This window comes from Pristis pectinata, chromosome 18 (assembly GCF_009764475.1).
Source record: "Pristis pectinata isolate sPriPec2 chromosome 18, sPriPec2.1.pri, whole genome shotgun sequence".
NCBI classification, from domain to species: Eukaryota; Metazoa; Chordata; class Chondrichthyes; order Rhinopristiformes; family Pristidae; genus Pristis; species Pristis pectinata.
In genome coordinates, this window is record NC_067422.1 from 20,037,044 (window position 1) to 20,057,930 (window position 20,887).

At 39.4% G+C, this 20,887-nt stretch overlaps 1 protein-coding gene across 14 annotated transcripts in view; it reads right to left on the bottom strand.

Moving 5' to 3' along the window:
- Window positions 1-20,887, bottom strand: part of rbfox3a (RNA binding fox-1 homolog 3a) — a 994,762-nt gene that overhangs the window by 260,183 nt on the left and 713,692 nt on the right. For 9 of the 14 annotated variants that reach the window (XM_052032857.1, XM_052032862.1, XM_052032854.1 and 6 more), the window contains exon 2: window positions 5,590-5,688. The exons of the other annotated variants lie outside the window; for them this stretch is intronic. In XM_052032857.1, coding sequence (XP_051888817.1) covers window positions 5,590-5,688 — 99 coding nt within the window. The remainder of the gene's footprint in view (window positions 1-5,589; window positions 5,689-20,887) is intronic. 14 annotated transcript variants of the gene reach the window in all.

Sequence of the window (20,887 nt, forward strand, 5' to 3'; positions counted from 1 at the left end):
CATGTTAGTAAAGATTAGGTTAATAGTAAATACTGTATGTTAGGTTCACTTCAGCAATAACACATATACCAAATTCTTGACAAAATTGTCACGGAAGTTTGATTTTGACATTAGTCAGTTCAGATACTGGCGGTGTTGATAAATGCAGTTCATTCTTTCCCTAACCTATTGTTCAGGACTGAATTCGGCTGCACTCTAAACTAGCAAAGGATATTCTGTTGTCATAAGAACAAATTACTTTGAAAACTGTTCTCCACATTTTTATGCATAATAGAACTTGCAGACTTAATAAAATATTACAGAGAGCAACTGATGATAAAATTCAAACTAAAAAATAAGGAGCAACACCAGACGTTGCACAGGTCAGTGATGGTCACTCACACAATTGCTGCCATCCTGTTAGTCCCCCATGTGTACTTGGGTGTGAGTTATGATGATTGTGTGGCCATGACTGGTAATTTCACTGCCCACAGGATCAATATTTCACACGTGTGGAAATGAAAATGATAATTCAGACGTGTGAAATAACACAGTCAGCAGCAATGTTCGGTGTTCCAGGATTCATTTAAAGATACATTTCAGGCTTTGCCAGGGGCAGCACAGCTAGAAAAGTCATCATTTATTCTGTAGGCACTCTTGGTATTCCTGCAGTCCCTGAAGGCGGATATAAATATTATATTACATGCATGAAAATATATAACAGTTCTACATCCTCAGACCTTATTAAAGGGCCAATGTTGTTTGTTAACTGCCAGCTAACAGACTATAAGTGCAATGATGCGAATATAGTGTTACATCATCAAGCAGATCTATTAATCAGCCTCAACCTTCCTTTTTTTAACTTAGTTCATTCTTCATGTTCTCACTTATCTATGTTTGCATCCTAATATACTTCTGTTTGAATACATGCAATGATGTTGGGATCCTATGCACGAAGTGTAATGCATTCACTTTCCAATCTCTTAAATCAGTCAACCAACCTGCCTACCAAACAACTGCACCTCATACTATAAGTGTTTAGTTTCTTTCAAACCTGTAACAAAACACTCCAAAGTTTCTTATGAATCCACCAAAGAACTCATTCAAAACTACTTCCGAGCATCAGGGAGTTGGAGTGACACTTCCTCTCTGTCCTGGAAATGTAGCCAATCTGAGAGCTCCTTGGAACAATAGCAATGGCTCAGTCATTGTATTTAACTTGTGAGCAAGATCTTATCTTGCTCATACTTCAAATCCTTATGAATTTTGTGTCCATAATATATATTGCCCATAGAATTTTCTAGTAATTAATTGCAAATTATTTCTCAATAAAGTTGCAGAAATGCATCACAACCATTAATCTTTCAGATTAACTATCATCATACATTAATTACATGTAGCACACTTAAAGCCAGTGTCCGCAGTGAGTGGTACTGCAGCACAAAAACAGGCTCCGAGCTGAATAAAAATCCCAATAAAATGAACAGTATATATATTATAAAAGATAATATACAGCTTGTAATGATTTCAAGACAGAAATTAATTGAGGGGTTCAGATGATGTTTATAAATTTACTGAACTTTAATCCTGAAGTTTATGACGTTATTTACATTTTTTTTGAGTTTTTTCGCTACCCAAGCATAGTTATTACATCACCTCTGATTTACTTATTGCCAGCATCTCACTTACAAATCCATCCAGGAAAATGGATGCATGTCCACCATGAGAAAAAGGAAGTGAAGGAAGAAACATAGTTAGGAAAAAGATTCTCCAATACACCTGTTAGTATCAAAATCCTATTTCAGATAAGGTGGGTGATTGACAGAATGGTGGACCCACTGCATAAGTCACTACCCTGCATGCTGTTCACAGAAGGTAGTCATACTGAAGATATACAGGAAGGCGCAACAGCAGTTAATCTGGCTTCATTACAACCCTGGTCATGACAGAGTAGCAGGAACCCTTCCTTGCACAGCATTATAATTAGGCAGCCAAATGGCATGTTGGCCTTTGTTGAAAGGGGAGGGATATACAAAAATGAGGAATATTTGCTGCAATTGTACAGAGCCTTGGTGAAACCTCACCTGGATCCACCAAAACTGCATCTAAAACTGCACTAAACTTTGTGCAATACCTAAGGCGGCGCATACTTGAATTGGTTCACTTCAGATTAATTTTGGGATGAGGCAGCTGTCCCATCAGAGAGATTAATACACTGTCTATATTCGTAAGAGGTTGGAGGAATGGAAGGTGAACTGAGATTCTGAAAAGGATTGGCAGGGAAGATGCTGAGAGAATGTTTTCATAAGTTGCAGAGTCTAGAACTGGGGACCATTGTCCCAAGACCTCTTTGAACCAAAATAAGCAGAAATACCTGTACACAAAGGGTGGAATCATTTGAAATTCTCGACATTAGTGGGTTGTGGGTGCACAATTGTTGAGTATGTTCAAGGCTGGAATTGATAAATATTTGGACACAAAAGGAATCAAGGGAAATGAGGACTGAGTGGGATAGTTAAGGAACAAGTTTGGCCATGATCTTGATGAATGTCAAAACAGGCCCGAGGGGGTCAGATGGCCTATTCCTGCTCTTACTTCTTATATTCTTTTGTATACTTGAAAGAAAAATTAAACAAAATAGGTTCAACTAATAGCAGAATCTGAACACTTGTGCTTCTAAAAACCAAAAATATAATGCTTTTAAACCATTTTGTTCTACTTAGTTCACACCTGCAGCTTGTTTCTATAAAGCCACTAATTTATTAAAAATAAATTCATTGCTAAAAAGGTAAAATTGGGTGCTGGTACAAATGAGAGAGCATGAAATCAAGTTTGTGCCTGAGCCAAATAAAAGGAATACTTAAATCTAAGAGTTTAAATTCAACTGCTGAGGCTCTCATGAGAATAATACTTCTTTAGCAATGCTTGTAATTTGTAAGAGGGTTTTTGTTATCCATTTTGAAAATAATTAATTTGTGAAACTTTTTAGCTGAATGGGTCTGCAAGGCATAACTAATTATTCCTCAAACAAATGAAAAATGTCAAAATTCAATTTTGGTAAAACACGAACAGAATGTTTGTCACTGGAGATGCTGCAGGATTCTGACCTGGAGAAAACAGAGAACTGGATTGTCTGTTATTCCCTTGTCAGGGTAATTACAAAGCACCCAGAATTGTGATATGGTGACGGCAAAGGCGTTAAAAGAACTTTATGAGATCTGTTCATTTCAACAAAAGAGGTCATATTTCCAGGGACAATTACATGATTCTTGGTATTCTGCCATATTATCTGACTAAACCTGTATTATGATTGTAATTTATTTTAAGGTTATTGTACCATCAAGAAATCATCAGGCCCTCCTTGACTGAAACTGAATTAATTAATGGACCTTATCTGCATTAGATTTCTTGGTTAATCATGAGTTATAACTCAGATTTGCCTGGTGCATGTCAGCCTTGACTCTCAGCTTGGGTTGGGGGAAACACGGAAACAGATGGTCTGAAATCCACAGAAGTGTAAAATACGCTGTGCCTCTCACCAGGGTCTAACTGCCAGCTGCAGCCAGGCTACTGCTCCATATGCAGACCATCACTGACCATCTGCAAGGGGTGAGCAGGGCAGAATAAGTACCTGTTTACTTGACAGTAACACTGCTGACTGCCTCCCACGCCAACTAAACCATGAGCGGAAACCTCTATTTCCGTGATTCCGCCTTCCAAAAAAAAACATTATTAATTAATCCAAGAGAAGGAGTGGAACGATTTTTAGCACAAAACAAAATGACATTGAAATTTTGATCTGAATCCAAGAATACTGTCAATGCAGAAATGATTCAGTAGATTTCACTAATAATGCAAATGAGCACTTAAATGAAGATAGATTTGAGAGTGTTTGTGCATCAAGCCTGCTCCAGGAAGACTGCATAAAAGTTAATAAATAATAAAAATTATTCTGTTGGTAATACACAGAAAATTTATAAAACAAAATAATGCCAGTATCAATGCAGCTTTCCTTGAATAATGTTCTTGGATTTTTAAGTGCATTCTGTCTTGTGCATCGTGGCATCCTGCTCCATTTTGCCTGTGTTCACCAGTATCAATTTGGGAGCATACCTAACTATCGCAGTAAGTTACCCTGCCCAATAGGCAGTTGTCATTATTACAGTTGCTTCTTAGAATTTAGTACTGATTTGCACAGGCTGATGCCTGAAGAAGCATCTGGCTCCATACTCTGCACCTTCACCATCTGTAATGAATCTAATACAAATGTAACTATCTCCAACTGCTGGTCCAACCAGATGGCCCTCACTGAAGCAAATGCTGACAGTGAGGTTTTAAATGTTCAATGGATTAATTTCTCTCTAACTATATCACCTTCATTCCCAAGGAAAGCTACAGGGATTGCATTTTATATTGCCCTGATAGATATGTTTCTAAATATCTCACACTTCATTATCAAAACAACATTTATGTGACCTAGCTGTTAATTGAAATTCAAGAATTAGATTCTCGTTATTAGTCAAAAAGGAGCAATCTTGATCAATATATCAAAATACAGCCCCACACACTTATTGTCAACTTTTCTGTTGTAATTTTAAACACCCACATTTGTAAAGGAAATTGTCAATGTATTCCTGTCCTGCTGGAAGCAGACGTTCTTCCACTATAATGGTGTATCTCAGAGCTCCTTATACAGTCACTGTCGGTTAGAAATGTATCCTTATCACTCAACACACAATATAGGGTCTCATGCTTGCTGTGCTCTACTTCTGACATTCCGATGCATTGAAGTCCACTCCTGCAACCTCAATCTGCTGGTCAAAACTTCATCCATGTCTTTGTTTCCCTGAGATTACTTTTCCAAAGTACTTCAGCTGACTTCTGTAATTCTACTCTCTATGAACTTCAGATAATCTAAATCCATGCTATCCACATCATATCTCCTACCAGGACTTGTTCAGTCATTATCCAAGTGCTTCCTGACTGGTAGGCCACTGGTTAAGCTATACCCTGGGTTCAAAATTCTCATCATTGTTTTTAAATTACTCAATTGTCCCTTCTCTCCTCCTGCCACCCCCCTCTGCTCAAGTCCCATGGCCCTCCAAGACACTTGCGCACTTTCATTTATGGTATCTAAAGCTATGGCTTTGTTTTCAACTGTTAAAGCCTCAGGTTCTGAAATTCCCTGCCCAAACTTTTTTTACCTTCTTACTTTTTAAGAGATACCCAGAACTGTGACACTGGGCTGAAGTTCCTTGCGAAAGGCTAATCTTTGTCTACTTACTTCAAAGGCAGCAAATAAATCAGTGGAACATACCCAAGTAGAAAGTTATCCTCCATTTTATGTACAAAATACCTGCACATCACAATGCTTCTGAAACACAGCCCCTTTGACTTAAATAGAACCAAATTTCAGAAGCAGTACATCCATTATTACATCTCGCATTTAACGTATACAACAGAGAAGGAACTTCTATCCTGCCACGGCTAACTGGTGATGCATTAAATATGTAACTATAAATGTTGTTTATATGTTCACAAAAGAGAGAAATAAAAGTGGAGAATAATGTGTCAACTGAGGGCGAATTGAAGGGAGTGGGCATATCATACCGTTGCTGGAGGGCGTATCACGAACAATTCCCATCTGGCTTGTAGAAAGCTCATCTCCCACTTTGTACTGATCAATTTGGACTTTCCAAAAGAGAAGTACTGTTTGATTTTGGAAGAAATTTAAATTAGTTTGTGTTTTTAAAAAGAAAATTCTTATAATTACCTATTTACATTTCTGTGAAATACTATGCTTCACACAGTATTACAATATAAACACTAACTTCATTTCAAATTGAACACAAACTTAAGGAGACTGGATTTGTTAAGAAAATGAATAGCAAAAATAAAGTTCTAAAATTTGAGGAAATAAATGTTAAGGAATGGAGAATCAAGAAACAACCAGGCAATGCTATCCCTCACTATCTGTAATCAGTGCTATCTTAGGCAGTACCTCGGGATCAGGCTGATTTGCTTTCACTCCAGTTTGGTAGTTCTGAGGTGACTGATGAGGCCCCTTGTGGGAACTGCAGACTCAGCTATAAATGGGGTAGCAGGTAAGTGAGTAGTTTGAAGGCATCACACTCCTTTCACCATTCATGCAGGGGTAAGGTGTACTGCCAATGCTTGGGCTCAAGGTGGTCAACACCATCGCTAATGCTCTGTTTTCACTTTGAGTGATCATGAGACAGGGATTTCCAAGAGGATGCTGCATTTTTTTCAAACAGGTTTTGAGCACATCCTTGAATCTTTCTTTCTGTCTGCCTGTGATCTCCACCCCCCCCCCCCCCATGATAGAAATAGGAACACGGTATCTACTTTGGGACCCTTGTGCCATTGCCAGGGTCTTCTTCAACTGCCTCCTCTCAGTGGCCAAAGAGTTACTTCATGAATTGCAGCCCAGTGTAAAATGGCAGAAGTAGCAAAGTATGGATTCTATTCATCTAGAGGCATGGTGGACATAATCTTCACCATGCAACAACTACAAAAGAAATGCAGGGAGCAACTACCATTTATCCTCCCTGTTGATGAAGCCTTCACAGCTGAGTGGGCAGCTTGGTATATAAAAGGCTTTTTGAATAGCCCAGGATAAGAAAGCAGGCGAACTTCCGAGTCATAACACTGTATGCAGGACCAGAAGCAGAAACTAGATGATATTTTTGTCATCACCCATTTTCAGTATTCCATTGCTACCATGCTCAACGTTCCTTCACGTTGCAAACTCAATTGCATATATCCGATATTTCAATGTCCTATTTGGCTATCACTTATACATTCACTGACCATCACCCATTGCAACAACTTCCTGTTCTGATGTTTAAACTCAGGCATGGATTTGCCCCTTGCTCTTGGTCATCTGAAATTCCTAAACTGACCTTCTGTGCACTTCTCTGACACTTTCCAAGTATCACATTCAAGTCTCCCACAACTACCAGCAATCCCTTCAATCATCTTGGACCAAACCCTGTCTGAACCTCATGCCTCTTCACACCTTCAAATCTTTTTAAACCCACTTTATTGATTGAGCTTTATTAATTATCTTCCATAACATCTACTTCTCCAATCCATCCCTATCTTGTTACAATGACACTGTTGTGAAACTCCATGGAAAGTTTTTCTCTATCAAAGGTATGTTGCTTTGGACATTTTATCATCTTAGAGGGCTGGAATCCATTCATGTTGCTCTGTTGCTCAAGCAGATTCCAAACAGAGCATGCTCCTGACCACTGCAAAACCCAACTAATAAAAATATCTTTAATTAAAAAAAATTGAATATCCTGTCAATGTTTGGCTTTGATCTTACAGTAACACACAATCACCATAAGCAAATTTAGCCAGCCGGAATTGTTGGAACTACCTAAATATTTATTACACAAATTTTTTAATCAAGTTAAATAGCCTAACCATTGTCTGAAGTACCAACTATTGTTTGTTTAACATCAAAGTCTGCATTCTCTGAATTTCCTTGGCACCAGGGAGAGAGCGGGGGGGGGGGGTAGGGGTGGTGGGACAGCACAAGAGAGAGCAAGAGAGCAATTGTTAGGATCTCACTCTGGATGCTCAGGAATTATCATCTCATCACTAGGCAGAATGTCATTATCACCATCTCAACACAGGTTAGATGGCAATTATTACTATCCTGGAGGAAGAGAACTCTATTACCAAATAGCTTCAGAGTTTATTTATTAGAAATCAGTTTGTATCAGTCTGTCCGCTAAACCCGGACAGTTAAAAGCAGTATTAGGCTGGGTCAACTTCTGCATTAAATATATAGAGATGAAACCAGTTCTGCTCCAAATGAACTCTCAAATCCTCAGTGTGTAAAACCTTTTAATTGAATTCCTGTGCTGTTCCTTTTCCCATTGAAATGCTGACAGAAAGATGTCTGGCTTTAGTCTGTGGGGGGTGCTACTACCTTCAGAGGGGGATCTCTGGGAGAGATTTGAAATGCTTACAACTAATCAATACAAAAAGAATGAACCTGAACCTCTTCATTTCTAATGCTGTGGAAATATGTCAATACAGGGATTAAAGTGATCTGTCTTATTGATTCCCAAAGGACAGGCCTCCCCCTGAGGTGCTATCACAACTCCGACAGCACTGCAGTAATGTGTTTGCCTTCTCAACCATAAAAACTACAAATTACTGCTCTGAGGGGAACAGACTGCCCCCAGAGCAGGCAGGCAGATTACTGAGCTATTTACCTGAATCACTGTTGGTTGCAGGCACCAAGCAGTAATGTGGAAAAAAATTGAGGCAATATCCACACTGTGTATATAAAAAGGGAGGAAAACAGGAGAGAAGTAGCTTGGGGTCTTGCAAATAGAACAAATCAAAAATGGGACAGAGAGAAGAAAAAGGTAGAAACATTAATAAGAGAAGACAAAATGTGTCCCGAATATAGTGGATATGGTTTTGTTCCATAGGTAAATATTTATTATAAATGTCAACTGAACTGGCATTGGAAAATGAACACTTTTCGTGCCTTCCATTTGAAGGAAAATCCAGAAAATGGCAATTTGGACAAGTAAAAGTAATTTCAAATGTTATTAATTAAATATAAATGTAAATAATTATCCTTAAGGAAGAGGTTAAAGGCCAAGGGAAATGTCGGTCAAAATATGTGGAAGTCCTTAAAAATTTTTGAAGTTGGGCTGGAGCTGCAAGGAAACAAGTGTTGAAAAGGAAGAAGAGTTAAAGAAGCAAAATGAATAATTAGCTATACAAAAACGCTTGTTTCATCTTACTCCCTCTTCGGGGGGAAAATCCTTATTTGGAGGGAAGGCTATAGACTTACAAAATGAAGAACAGATTAGCATAGGTAACTCTCCAAAGACTTGAAAGAAAAGCAGTAGTCATTAGCCACCACACTGTTTCCTGGATGCAGGAGGCAGGAGTTGGCAGGCCAACCAAGGAAATCCACATGAAAGCTTCTTTTCTCCCTACTGGCTCAGAAGATAGGAGAAGCCCAAATTATTCCAACAGAATGTATTCAACCTAATATCAGGAGGGCAAGGAGAATGATCAGCACTATGATTAAGAACATGGGTGGAGTTAATTTACAAATCCCTTCTCTGATAGGGTATACATATTTTTGGAAGTAGTTCCCCTTTCACAGCATTGAATTTCCATCCAATTAAAGGTATTTCGGACATTTTTAAAATCTAGCTAGAATTATTTTAGGCTGCAGTGAGTTATGCTCTCATACACTAACCAGGTTTGACAGGTGTTAATGTCAACTCCATCTATGACTGTTTTGATCCTTTCCTCCCATTTGAAATGATGGAAAGATATGAAAGCACAAGAATGTTTTGATAACTATCCTTACTTATGGTCCCTGGGCTTTGTTCTGACTATTATCACCAGGCTAGACCTTGTTTCCTGAGATGCAGGCAGGTCACTAAATAATGACAATCCAGGTACAACAATTTAGTACCGAGGAGGCTAACAACCTTGCTCATTATGCAAGCAGATTAACTGCTGCACTAAAAACAACACATAGTGAAAAAGTAACTCATAAATGAGCAAAGTGAAATACATGAAACACAGTATTGCATGACAATATATATATGAGATATGGATAGGGAGAGAGAAAAATGTTCCACGACTGGCAAATTAGGATTCTGAAGAAAAATAAAAAGCTTTGAGCCTGACCCAGGTTGGAATAGCCTGTCTGACAGCATAAATGGATGAACAATCTCTGGTCCATCATAATGCATACAACACATGGATATAAATGCATCCTTATGTTAACTTGTCATTTTCAAATCTAGAAGCTAGTATATCTACTTGAATCAAATTTGTAATCCTGCCATCTAACATGTACAGGATTCTCATCTACCAATTCATAAATTCAGTGATTTTTCTTTCCTAACGCTTGCTACAAACATACAACCACAGATCATCCATAAATTGATAAACTTAACAGCTAGCAGAGAGCTTTTTGGAACTATATTGCAATCTTCTCCCAAAACAGGGACAGAATTGAGCAGCCAACACACAGACCCAGTGAACAGAGCCATTTCTCTGCATTATGACTCTTCCTACCATGAGGCAACACTAAATATAAATTCATGAGTGCAAGACCATTCCTGTACTCTCTGTCCATACCTGCTGATGCTGACTATGAGCAAGCGTTAGGAATAAGGTAGAAAGAAAGCAATTTGTCCTCAGGGAATAGCACCAGGAAATGCAGTGGGTAAACCTGCAACTCAAGGCATGCAATCAATCAAAACACTTGAAGAAAGGCAGATGGACTTATATTTCCATAGCACCTTTCACATCACCTTTGGAGATCCCAAAGGGCTTTAACAGTCAAGAAAGTAGTTTTGAAATAACTATTACAATTTAGGAATATCAGCAGTTCATGCATGCACAGCAAGCTCTCTCAAACAGTGTGATAATAACTAGATAATCCAGTATTGTTGCTTGAGGAAGTGCTTGAAGCAGCTGGTATAGTTACATTTAAAGAGAGACAGGACAAGGGAGTAGGGGATAAGGAGTTGTGCAGATAGATTTAGAGGAAGAAAGGGAGGAGGAGTGTAAATGCCTACATGGATTGGTTGTGCTGAATGGCCAAATTTTGTGATGTTTATCTACTGTAATAGAATATTAACCTGGATATCAGTGGTACTCCCCTGCTCCCCTTCAAAGGCAATAGAATCATTTTGTCACCTGCGAGAGATGATGAGGTTTGTGCCACCTCTGACAATGTGGCACTCCCTCACTACTACAATGGATCATTAGTCTAGATACTTGTTCTCAGTTTATGGGAGTGGAATTCAATTAAATTTGTGACTCAGAAACAAGAATGCCAAAAACAAACTGAACCACAGCTCAGAAACAATGAAAAACAAAATCTTATTAATTCTCAACAATTCTCCAGCTGGAGAAGGAAGCTGACAATATCACAAACCAGCTTATGCAGATCAATCTTCATAATATGCCATCCCCATGAAAGAAAAATTGTAATTATCATTTAACCACATGTATTTAAACAAAAAATCAGCAGTTATCCAATGAATGATGAATTTATCACATGAGAGAGAGGATCAAAAAATTAATTGAAATTGCTGAGGCATATCAACTATATAGGCCCTGATTGTCAGGCATGTTACAATTCCATATGAAAGGGCTCAAATGCACAGTGTTATTTATGTATCACAGCATTTCACTAAACCCATATTTCAACATACTTATGGGAAGGATCTACATAATGTTCATGTTCCTATAGCATTAGTGAATCATTTGATGCCATCACTTCAGGGGATACATTCTGTATTCTGCAGCTTATGACTAAATTAACATTAAAATAATTGGGCACCGCCATATGTCTTAATAATTTGTCGCAGGGATTGTTTCTGTTCTTAACTCTCTGACTTTTTGGGCTTCTAAATATTAATGAAGGTATTCAATTTCTGCTTTTACTAAATCTCAGATAAATATAGGCTTTTTAGAACTGCAAATTTTAAAATGTTGTGATCCCTGAGATACCTGGTTGCATTGGACCCTAATACTATTAAAGCATTAGGGTCCAGGTCACCTTCAATGTTTACTCTGGCCTTCTTCACCAGAACACGATTAGCAAATTATTTAAGTAAGATTAAAAAAGGTATATCACAGAATCTCGCAGTTCAAAAGAAGGCCATTTGGCTCATTGAATCTATGTTGCCTCGTTGACAAATCTACCTACTTATTCTCATTTGTTGTTGCTTTCTTCAAAATGTTCAAAATTCTCATTTAATTTGGTACGTAACAACTACAATAATGGGGAACCACTCTGTTAGAGGCACAAGTTTATAATTTGTTCTGATTTTACAGCACTAACTAGTCCACTATATTTTTTTATTCATAATTACACAATGTATCTTTCAGTTGCTCATCTTTCAGTCTGAAAATAAACCAAATGTGACCACAGATTTTAGTATTAAGTTTAGAAACAGAGCTCAGGGAACAATAGCACATAACATTGTGGCAGTCCTCCAGTGTAAAATTCCATACTACACATGGGATATGAATGTTGAATTTGACTCAAATCAAAACCATACTGATTTGTGGTGACTACATGTGCTGAGTTTGTGAAATGTGGCTGTGATGACTGTACATTTCTAGGCTAGATGAATTGGGAAGCAAATAACAGCAGAAAATTTAAGCAAATAGTGCAAACTAGCATTCAAAAAGTTACTGGAGTGGCAAAGACAAGGCCCGCAACACCCTTTTGTGGATAGGACTGAATGATTGGATCTTTTCAATGACTGAGGATTGAGTCAGAGAGTAAAAGTCTAAACAGGATCCTCTAAAAAACTCAACACAACTCAAGTCAAACCAAATCAAAAGATCCACAGGCATGAATTTCAAAACACAAGGCAGAAATCAGGGGGGCATATTGATGATTTGCTTAGAAGGCTTAGAAATACAGCCCATAACTGCAAAACCAAGGAAACAGATGAAAGGCTAGTGGACCAACGGATTTGGGGCTCAGTATCCCCATGAAGAAAAACTTGATCAGGAGGGAGCATGTCTTTACAGCAAACACAAAACATCCGACCAGAGCATAGAAAACCACAAGTAGTCAGATGAAGGTTCTGATTACTCAGATAGCCAGCCTCCGGATCAGTCCTGGCAAAGGACACAGTTAGTCAACAGAATTGATATGATGTAAACCAGATTATGTGACAAACTCAACCATTGAGAGATATGTAAATTGAAAATGAGAACACAGAGGAAATACCAAAGAAAGTGTAAATGGATCAATTGAAAAGGAACAAAATTAGAACATTAGATATTGGAGTTTACGGCTACATGGAATGACTGAAATGAAATCTACTACCCAGGTCAGAAAATAGGTGAGAAATGTTTAAACCCACAATCTTCAACCTCAAGCTAAAATTCAATACAGAAACACATTGCAACATTGTACTGCTCAGACTTACTAAATGGTCTTCTCTGCAAACATGAAAGAAGAAGCATATCTGAAGGAAAATATCTTGAAATGAAGGAATGTCACAGTGATGGTATTTAGAAGAGGTACTTGGCCACAGCTTGCAATACCCCAAATTAAAGGGGTGTGCAGAGGATAAGAAATTGCCTGCATGCTCTGTGTTACAGAAGTGGAAGGACCTACCATTCTGGGCTTGATTGAGAAGCTGTGAGAAAATGCAGCTGATTTTAGTTGACTACAAGATGGAGGAAACAACCCATTCTCACCCCACTCCAATCAAGAGCATCTTCCACTGAAAAGCAAAACAGAGCTGAACTGAATATACCCAGATAGTTTTAAGGGACCAGATGGATGCTTTGAAGATTTTGAATATCACATCAATGTTGACCCCAAAGTGAAACAAGTGATCCAACCACCACAAAAATTAACAATTAAGTTGAAGAGAAAGTCTGGAAAGGAATGGAGCAGGAGGGAGTTCTAGCCAAAGTCAGTTAACCCACCGTATAGGTGAACTCCATTATGGTGAGTGAGAACCTTGATAGGATATGCCTGACTCAAAAGAATTGAATCAGGTGATCAAAAGACACTACTACTCAACCCCAGCTCTGGGAGAAATCAGGTCAAGCTTTTAGCTATAATGCCTGATCAAGTACTGGAATGTAAAGCTTGATGAGGAATTTTCACCACTGACAACATCCAACACACTATTTGAATGATACAAGTTCCAACATATACCTTTTGACCAGGATATGGTTCTTCAGAAAGTAAATGAGACTTACAGAGGACACAAGGCAGCATTAGGTAGATGACATCCAGATCTATGGAATGGACAAAGGAGACAACTGTCATCTCCATGAGAAAAGAACAAGAAAAGCAGGGCTTAAACTACACACTGAGAAATGCAACATAAAGGAGAAAGAATTCCAGTTCTTTGGAATAGTAAACACATCACATGGAGTTAAACCAAGCCTAGATAAAGTCAGAGCTAATATTGAGATGAAAGCACCAAAGCAAAGAAAGAACTGAGAATCTTTCTGAGTCTAATCCAGTATTTGAATCTATTCATTTCATGTGTAAAAACATACAACAAATCTGGGAGAATTGATGAAAGAAGATGGCGAACACCAATCGTCATAAGACATGAAACATACTTAGAGTTGGTATGCACCAAGATAAGCCAGCCTTACTGCAGCAAGAAAAAGAAAGCCAATTTCCAGAAGATGCTTCTGTTTAAGGCCTGGGAGCAAATGCATCTAAAACACTCTTGTTATCACAAACAAGATATGCCGGTATAGAAAGACAGTTGTTTCTGGATGCAAAAAGTTCCACACTCATCTTTATGGAGAATGTGATCAGTGACTCCCAGAACACATTCGTAAGGAAAACCTATGGAAAGCTCCAGCAAGACAATAATGATTATTCTTGAGGCTTCAGGGTTATGGTTTCGCTTTGAAATAGAAATTAGGCAAGGAAATAATGCATGCACTAGCCCTATCCCATCTGTTGCAACAGGAGAACATGAGATGATAGATTCCCAGTGCAAGGATATGCAGCCTACTAAATGTTGCACTGACAAAGTTGAAGTCAGAGAAGAGAACTTACAGATGCTCTCAGCAAGTGATTCATGGATGGCCCAAGGAAAAGGAAACAAATACAGTTAGCAATAATATATTACTGGTAAATTAGAGATGACATCTCACTGGATGATGCTTAGTGTTTGGATCTAGAATCACCATAACCAAAAAAAAAACGAGAAAATGAGAAGGATTCCACCAGGATGTACATGAAGGCCAGGTGAGGAGAGACAAATAAAAGATAAGAGCCAGATCAGCTGTAGATTTAATTAATATCTGCAAAGATCATGTGAAGAGGGCGCCAACATGCTGTGTTCCAAAAGTACAAAAATACATCACCAAAAGAAGAGAGGGAGCCAACTGATATACCACCCATGGTCATATACTGCAATAGCATATCATGGGGACAAATTTCTGTTCACTTAACCAGGAATGTGGGCCTTATACTTCAAGTTCCCACTCATGAAAAGGAAGACAGATTTGAGAGCTACAATAAGTCAAATCTTGTTCACTAAACAAAGGGTTCCTGCCAAACTTTTGTGTGACAATGAAACAAAATTCACCTCCAGAGAAAATGGAGTGTTTGTAGACTGATATGGGTTTACCATGATGACCTCATCTCCACTCCGCTCAAGAGAACACCATGATATGGAAACGTTCCAACAGTCAAAAGACTCCTATCAAACACAAAAGCAAAGTGGAATGCAAACTTTTGCCTTATTGTCACTCCAAACTATCATGAGATCACTGGCCGAGCCTCTGAATAGCAAGAAGTGCAACATTATTTTGTCAACCAAAATATATCCTTCACAAGACGAGGATGAAGTAAGGCCACCTCCAATACAATTTACATCATCCAGGATCTCCGTTGTTACAGGCACAAGTATGCTATTAGTACTTATCGCACCACATCATTCCCAAGCACACTCTATTCTGTGTAGAAATCACACATTGTATCTTTTAGCAGCAAATTGCATGTATGTGAAATTAAACACCAGGGTAGCCACAGATGTGAGCCTAATATTGTAATTTAGAAACAAATTTATGAGAACAAGAATTCCTTTTGAAAGTTATTATGGATTTTATGCAAATCCATTGAAAAATTATTGCACTGAGAAACTCATCTTTGTTTGCCACTCTTTAGACACCCCTCCCCTCCCAACTGTTGGCCCAGTGCTAGATTTTTGGCTTTAGTAATACAAAATATAAATTTGCTCATGAAAATGGAATAAAAGTGAGTGAGCTGTGACACAGCAGTAAAATTGCTCCCTCGTGCTTCTGAACTGTTCAAATTCCACACTAGAACTTCAGGTAGTTAATATTTTGTTTACCCAGCTGCTAGGAGAGCAGTGGTAACAAATCCTTGAAGTAATGACTGATTGGCCTGTAAAATAAAGTAGACTGACTGAGAGGCATTGTGGGGTCTACCACATATCTCAAAAGATCTGTCTCTCCAGAGACAGATTATCTACCAACATCTTTTACGAACCCACTGACTGCCACAGTTAGCTTGACTACACCTCTTCCCACCCTGTCACTTGCAAGGATGCTATTCCCTTCTCTCAGTTCCTCTGACTCTACCGCATCTGTTCTCATGATGAGGCTTTCCATTCCAGGACATCCGAGATGTCCTCTTGTTTCAGAAAACAGGGTTTCCCCTCCACTTCTATCAATGCAGCCCTCAGCTGCATCTCCTCCATTTCCCACGTTTCCCTCACCCCTTCCCCTCCCTCGACATAACAGGGATGGGGTTCCCCTTGTCCTCACCTACCATCCCATGAACCTCCGCATTCTCCACAACTTCTGCCATCTCCAATGGAATTCCACCATCAGGCACATCTTAACCTCCCCTCCCCTCTCCGCTTTCCACAGGGATTGATCTCTCCTCAACTTCCTTGTCCGCTCATCCCTCCCTACCAACCCCCCTCCAGGCACTTATCCCTGCAACCGTGCAAAGTTTTACACCTGCCCCTGCAGCTCCTCCCTCATCACCATTCAGGGCTTTAGACCGTCCTTCCAGGTGAGGCAACACTTCACATGTGAATCTATCAGTGTCGTTTATTGCATCCAGTGTGGCCTCCTGGCATCAGTGAGACCCGACTCCGTCCGCCATAACAGCCAGGATCTCTCAGTGGCCAGCCATTTTACTTCCACTTCTCATTCCCACACTGACATGTCTGTCCATGGCCTCCTCTTCTGCCAAGTTGAGGCTAGACACAGATTAGAGGAACAACACCTCATATTCCGTCCTGGTAGTGTGCAGCCTGACGGCATCAACATCGATTTCTCTAACTTCTGGTAACCACACCCCTCTGTCCTCCCCCCCAACTTTGTTTTTCCTTATCTCTCTGGCCCCTTTACCCCTTCTCTTCCCCCTCCCTCCCTTTATTCCATGGTCCACTGTCCTCTCTTATCAGATTCCATCTCCTACAGCCCTTTGGCTCTTCCACCTGTCACCTCCCAGCTTCTCACATCATTCCCATCCCCCCCCCCCCACCTGGATTCACCTATCACCTGCCAGCTCGTGCTCCTCCCCCTCCCCCCACCATTTTATTCTGGCTTCTGCCCTCTTTCTTTCCAGTCCTGATGAAGGGTCTCAGTCCGAAACATCAACTGTTCATTTCCTCTACAGATGTTGCCTGACCCGCTGAGTTCCTCCAGCTTTTTTTGTGTGTTGCTCAAAGAAATGTTCTCTTTGTAACTTTCTGGCAGACAACTATAATATAGTCAAGGTTGAGTGTGGTAAAATATAACAAAAAAGGTGAACTGAGGGTCAAATACATGAATAATCTCAAATGAAGGTCTGTAAAGGTTTCACAGCATGTAGAGATCACACAATAATTGTGCGAAATATCAACAAAACATAGATTATACCAATGAAGGGCCTGTGTATGTGTCAATAAATGTTCTGGTCTCCTTACCCAAGGTAGAATATGCTTCACTGTCCAATGGAAGTCCACTAAATTGATTCCTGGAAGAAGAGGTATGCCCTAATGAAGAAATGTTGAGTGGAATGAGCCTTATGCTCTCTGAGATTGAGAAGAATGAGACTTGACCATAAAATTCTAAGAGGGATTGGCAGAGTAGATGCGGAGAGGTTGTATTCCCTGTTATTTATGATATAAAACATGTCAATCATTCCCATGCCACAGCGAGTGTACAGTGATCGATTTCTTAGAGCTAGTTAGAAGCAGGGGCAGACATAGGGACGAGGGGATGCCTGCAGGACTACAAACACCCCCCTACCCGCTCAATAATGGTTGATTGCACATGCATGTGTGTGTATGTATATAATAATCATATGTTTAGCTCGCCCTTCCTTACAGTTGAGAACCAGGGGCATAGCCTCGAGATAAGGACTTGACCGAGGAGAAATTTCTTTACTCACAGGGCCATGAATTTTTGAAATTATTCACTCCAAGATCTGTGCATGCTCAGTCAATCAGTTCAGTAGAAACTGAAATCAGTAGATTTTTGGTGCTGAGGGAACCCAAGGTCTATGAAGATAGGAGTGGTAAAATGGAACTGAAGTAGATCAGATTCAAGGTTCAAGGGGACAAAGCGTTTGGAAGGGTCTGCTAAACATACACATATCATACACAAACACACACACTTATGTGATTAATGATTACTGAGGGGGCCTTTTAGCCCTGCTGGTTCTTCCAGCCTTTGTTTCTAACTGACTGTAAGAAATAGATAGTTGCATCAAAGTTACTCTAGTAAGGGGATGATGGACATATTTATACATCATAAATAACAGTTTTGATTTTGCAGGAAAATGAAGGATATGAGCCCCCAAAGACCTGGCAAAAAATTCTCAGAATCTTCAGTCATAAAAATAAATTTGATATTTAGTCATGACTGCGAAGGACCACAGTCCTTTTCTATATTACAGGCAAGATCACTAGTTTTCCATTTTTATAGAAAAATCGATAGGAAAACACAATATAATTCTTAAAACCAGTGCAGATTCTCAAATCCAAAGTAATAAAAAAAATGGAACTTGACTTATTCAGTTACTGTAAACCAGTGGCCCTGATTATAAAGTTAAAGGGTTAGTTCGTACTGCAGCCAAGAAATTAATTAACTTTATTGTGCCAAAGCACAGTTGTGTATTATGGGAGTGTTGAACATATATGCATTATAAATGTAAAGGGCTACTTCCTACTGATATGGAGAAACGCCAGGATTTCAGGCTGCCAATGCAGCGTGGCTTAATTCATATGACTCCCATTGTTGAAGATGAAATGGCACATAATCAAAGGGCAAAGACTGTGGACCTTTTGGGAGAAACCACAAACCGCATGCAGGATCAGTGTTGTTCAGTAAACTGGTAGGGAGGCTTTTAAACCCTTTGGACTTGTTATGATTGGAAAGAGAAAGTACCACATTCTATATTAATCAACTGTACTATAGTTTGTTTCAGATGCTATATCAACACGTTCAAAGTTCAAATGACAATACAAAACAAGTAGACTTGTATAATATCCTTCTAACCCCTTCACAGAGCAAAGAAGCAAAGGTCCACATTGTGATGCAGAGGAAGTAGAAGTGGGTAAATGCATGGCGCCAAATATCAAGGACTCCAGGGAAAAGTGTAAGGGAGCTGAAGAGGGTAAACAATTGCAGGCAGAGACACATCCTTATCTCATCATCAAAATATCCCTAAGTGCTTCTCATGAATTGCTATGGAGAAATATGCAGGTCCCTTTAACTGCTCAGAAAGCTTACGGAGCCTTGTGATCTCTGCCAATAGAGGACATGGTGATTATCATTCAAGTGTCAACAAGGTGTGAAAACTGCACTCCAAGCAGTGGAAGCGTAGGACACTTGTGCAATGACATTAGGTGAGATCATAGATAGGTATGCTGGCTTTGTGGTCTTTGCAGCTGGCCAGTTCGGCAATGCTGCCACTTAGCAAAACCATTTCCTCAACAAAAGGTGCCCTTGTGAATAATGAAACCAGGCACAAACTTGCAGATGAAACACCAAACAATTAAAGTCTGAATAAATAGAAATAACGATATCTGGGAGATAGTATAAATGATCCTGATTTTTATGAATTTTGAGGTCAGTCTTTTATTTTACAGAATTGAATGTATCAATTGTTCTGTGGTAAATTGAACTGAACATATCCATTTCTCTGCAAATGTATTTAACTTGACTGACACGTGGATTGCCTCTCATGGCCCGAATCTCCCTGTCCTCTTGCTCCCACTCCACTGTGTGATAGAGGATAATTGCATCCATTCCATGGGGATGAAAATTTTTCTTTTACTCACTTCTGTCACTGCCATGCTGTAATTTCCAAGTGCCTTGGCCTCAGTGATTTGTCAACATTCACAGCTCTGCAATTCCCAAGTATGTTATGATTCTTAAAGCCAAGTTAAAACACAGGTATATGGTCAAATTTCCGATGTGAGTCACAAGCTTTAAAAACCACAATTATAGGCCCTGTGATGAATTGGATGAGTTGTTGGCACTGCCTTGGTTTCAAAAATCGGAACTTCAGCAGTGATAGGTGGGAAACAAAGATTCTAAATCAATTAATCCAATCATGTGTAGGCTGGACATCCATTCATCAAGGGTTGACCTGCTCAGACCTATTTTGCTGCAAAGGTACTAATCTGGGTATATTTTCATCATAAATTAAAGAGAACAATCAAATGGCACTGTCAAACCTCCTTTAAGTGGTGTATTCTCATAAAGCTAACGACCACCTTGAATGGGGACTTGGGACACATTTCAGCTCCTTCATCTGTTGTGCACAATTCAATTTGATCTTCTTACAATAGGTCTTTAGCAGGTTCCTAAACTATCTTTTCACCAAACCTTATAATGACTGTTGCTCAAGGTTAAGTACGACCACAAGTGATACTGGAAATCACTTTCAAAATGTAGGATTCAAGAGGTGTGCCAGGTACCATATACAGCAAGATGATGGCAGGACTGCAGAGCTTTGAACTGAACTGTTTAGTCCTACGTTGTAATTCCACTGAGTGTTTAGGTAGGACTGCTGCTGGCATGCCCTTCGACATTCCTCATAATCTCCTGGCTTTATTGCAACAGTAAAGTGAATGATATGCCAAACAATGAGGTTACAGATTGTAAGAGTGAACATTTCAGCTGCTGCTGATGGCCCACAGTGTATCAAGGACACCAGATCTGCTCCATGTCTGTCCTTTAGCATGATGCTTGTGCAACACAGTGGAAGCTGTCCTTGGTATGAAGATGGCACTTTGTTTCCAAAGGAACTGTATGGTGGTTACTTCTCCCAATGCTGCCATAGACAGATCCAGGTGCAACAGGTCGATCAGAGAGAATGTGATCAAGTGATTTATTCTTT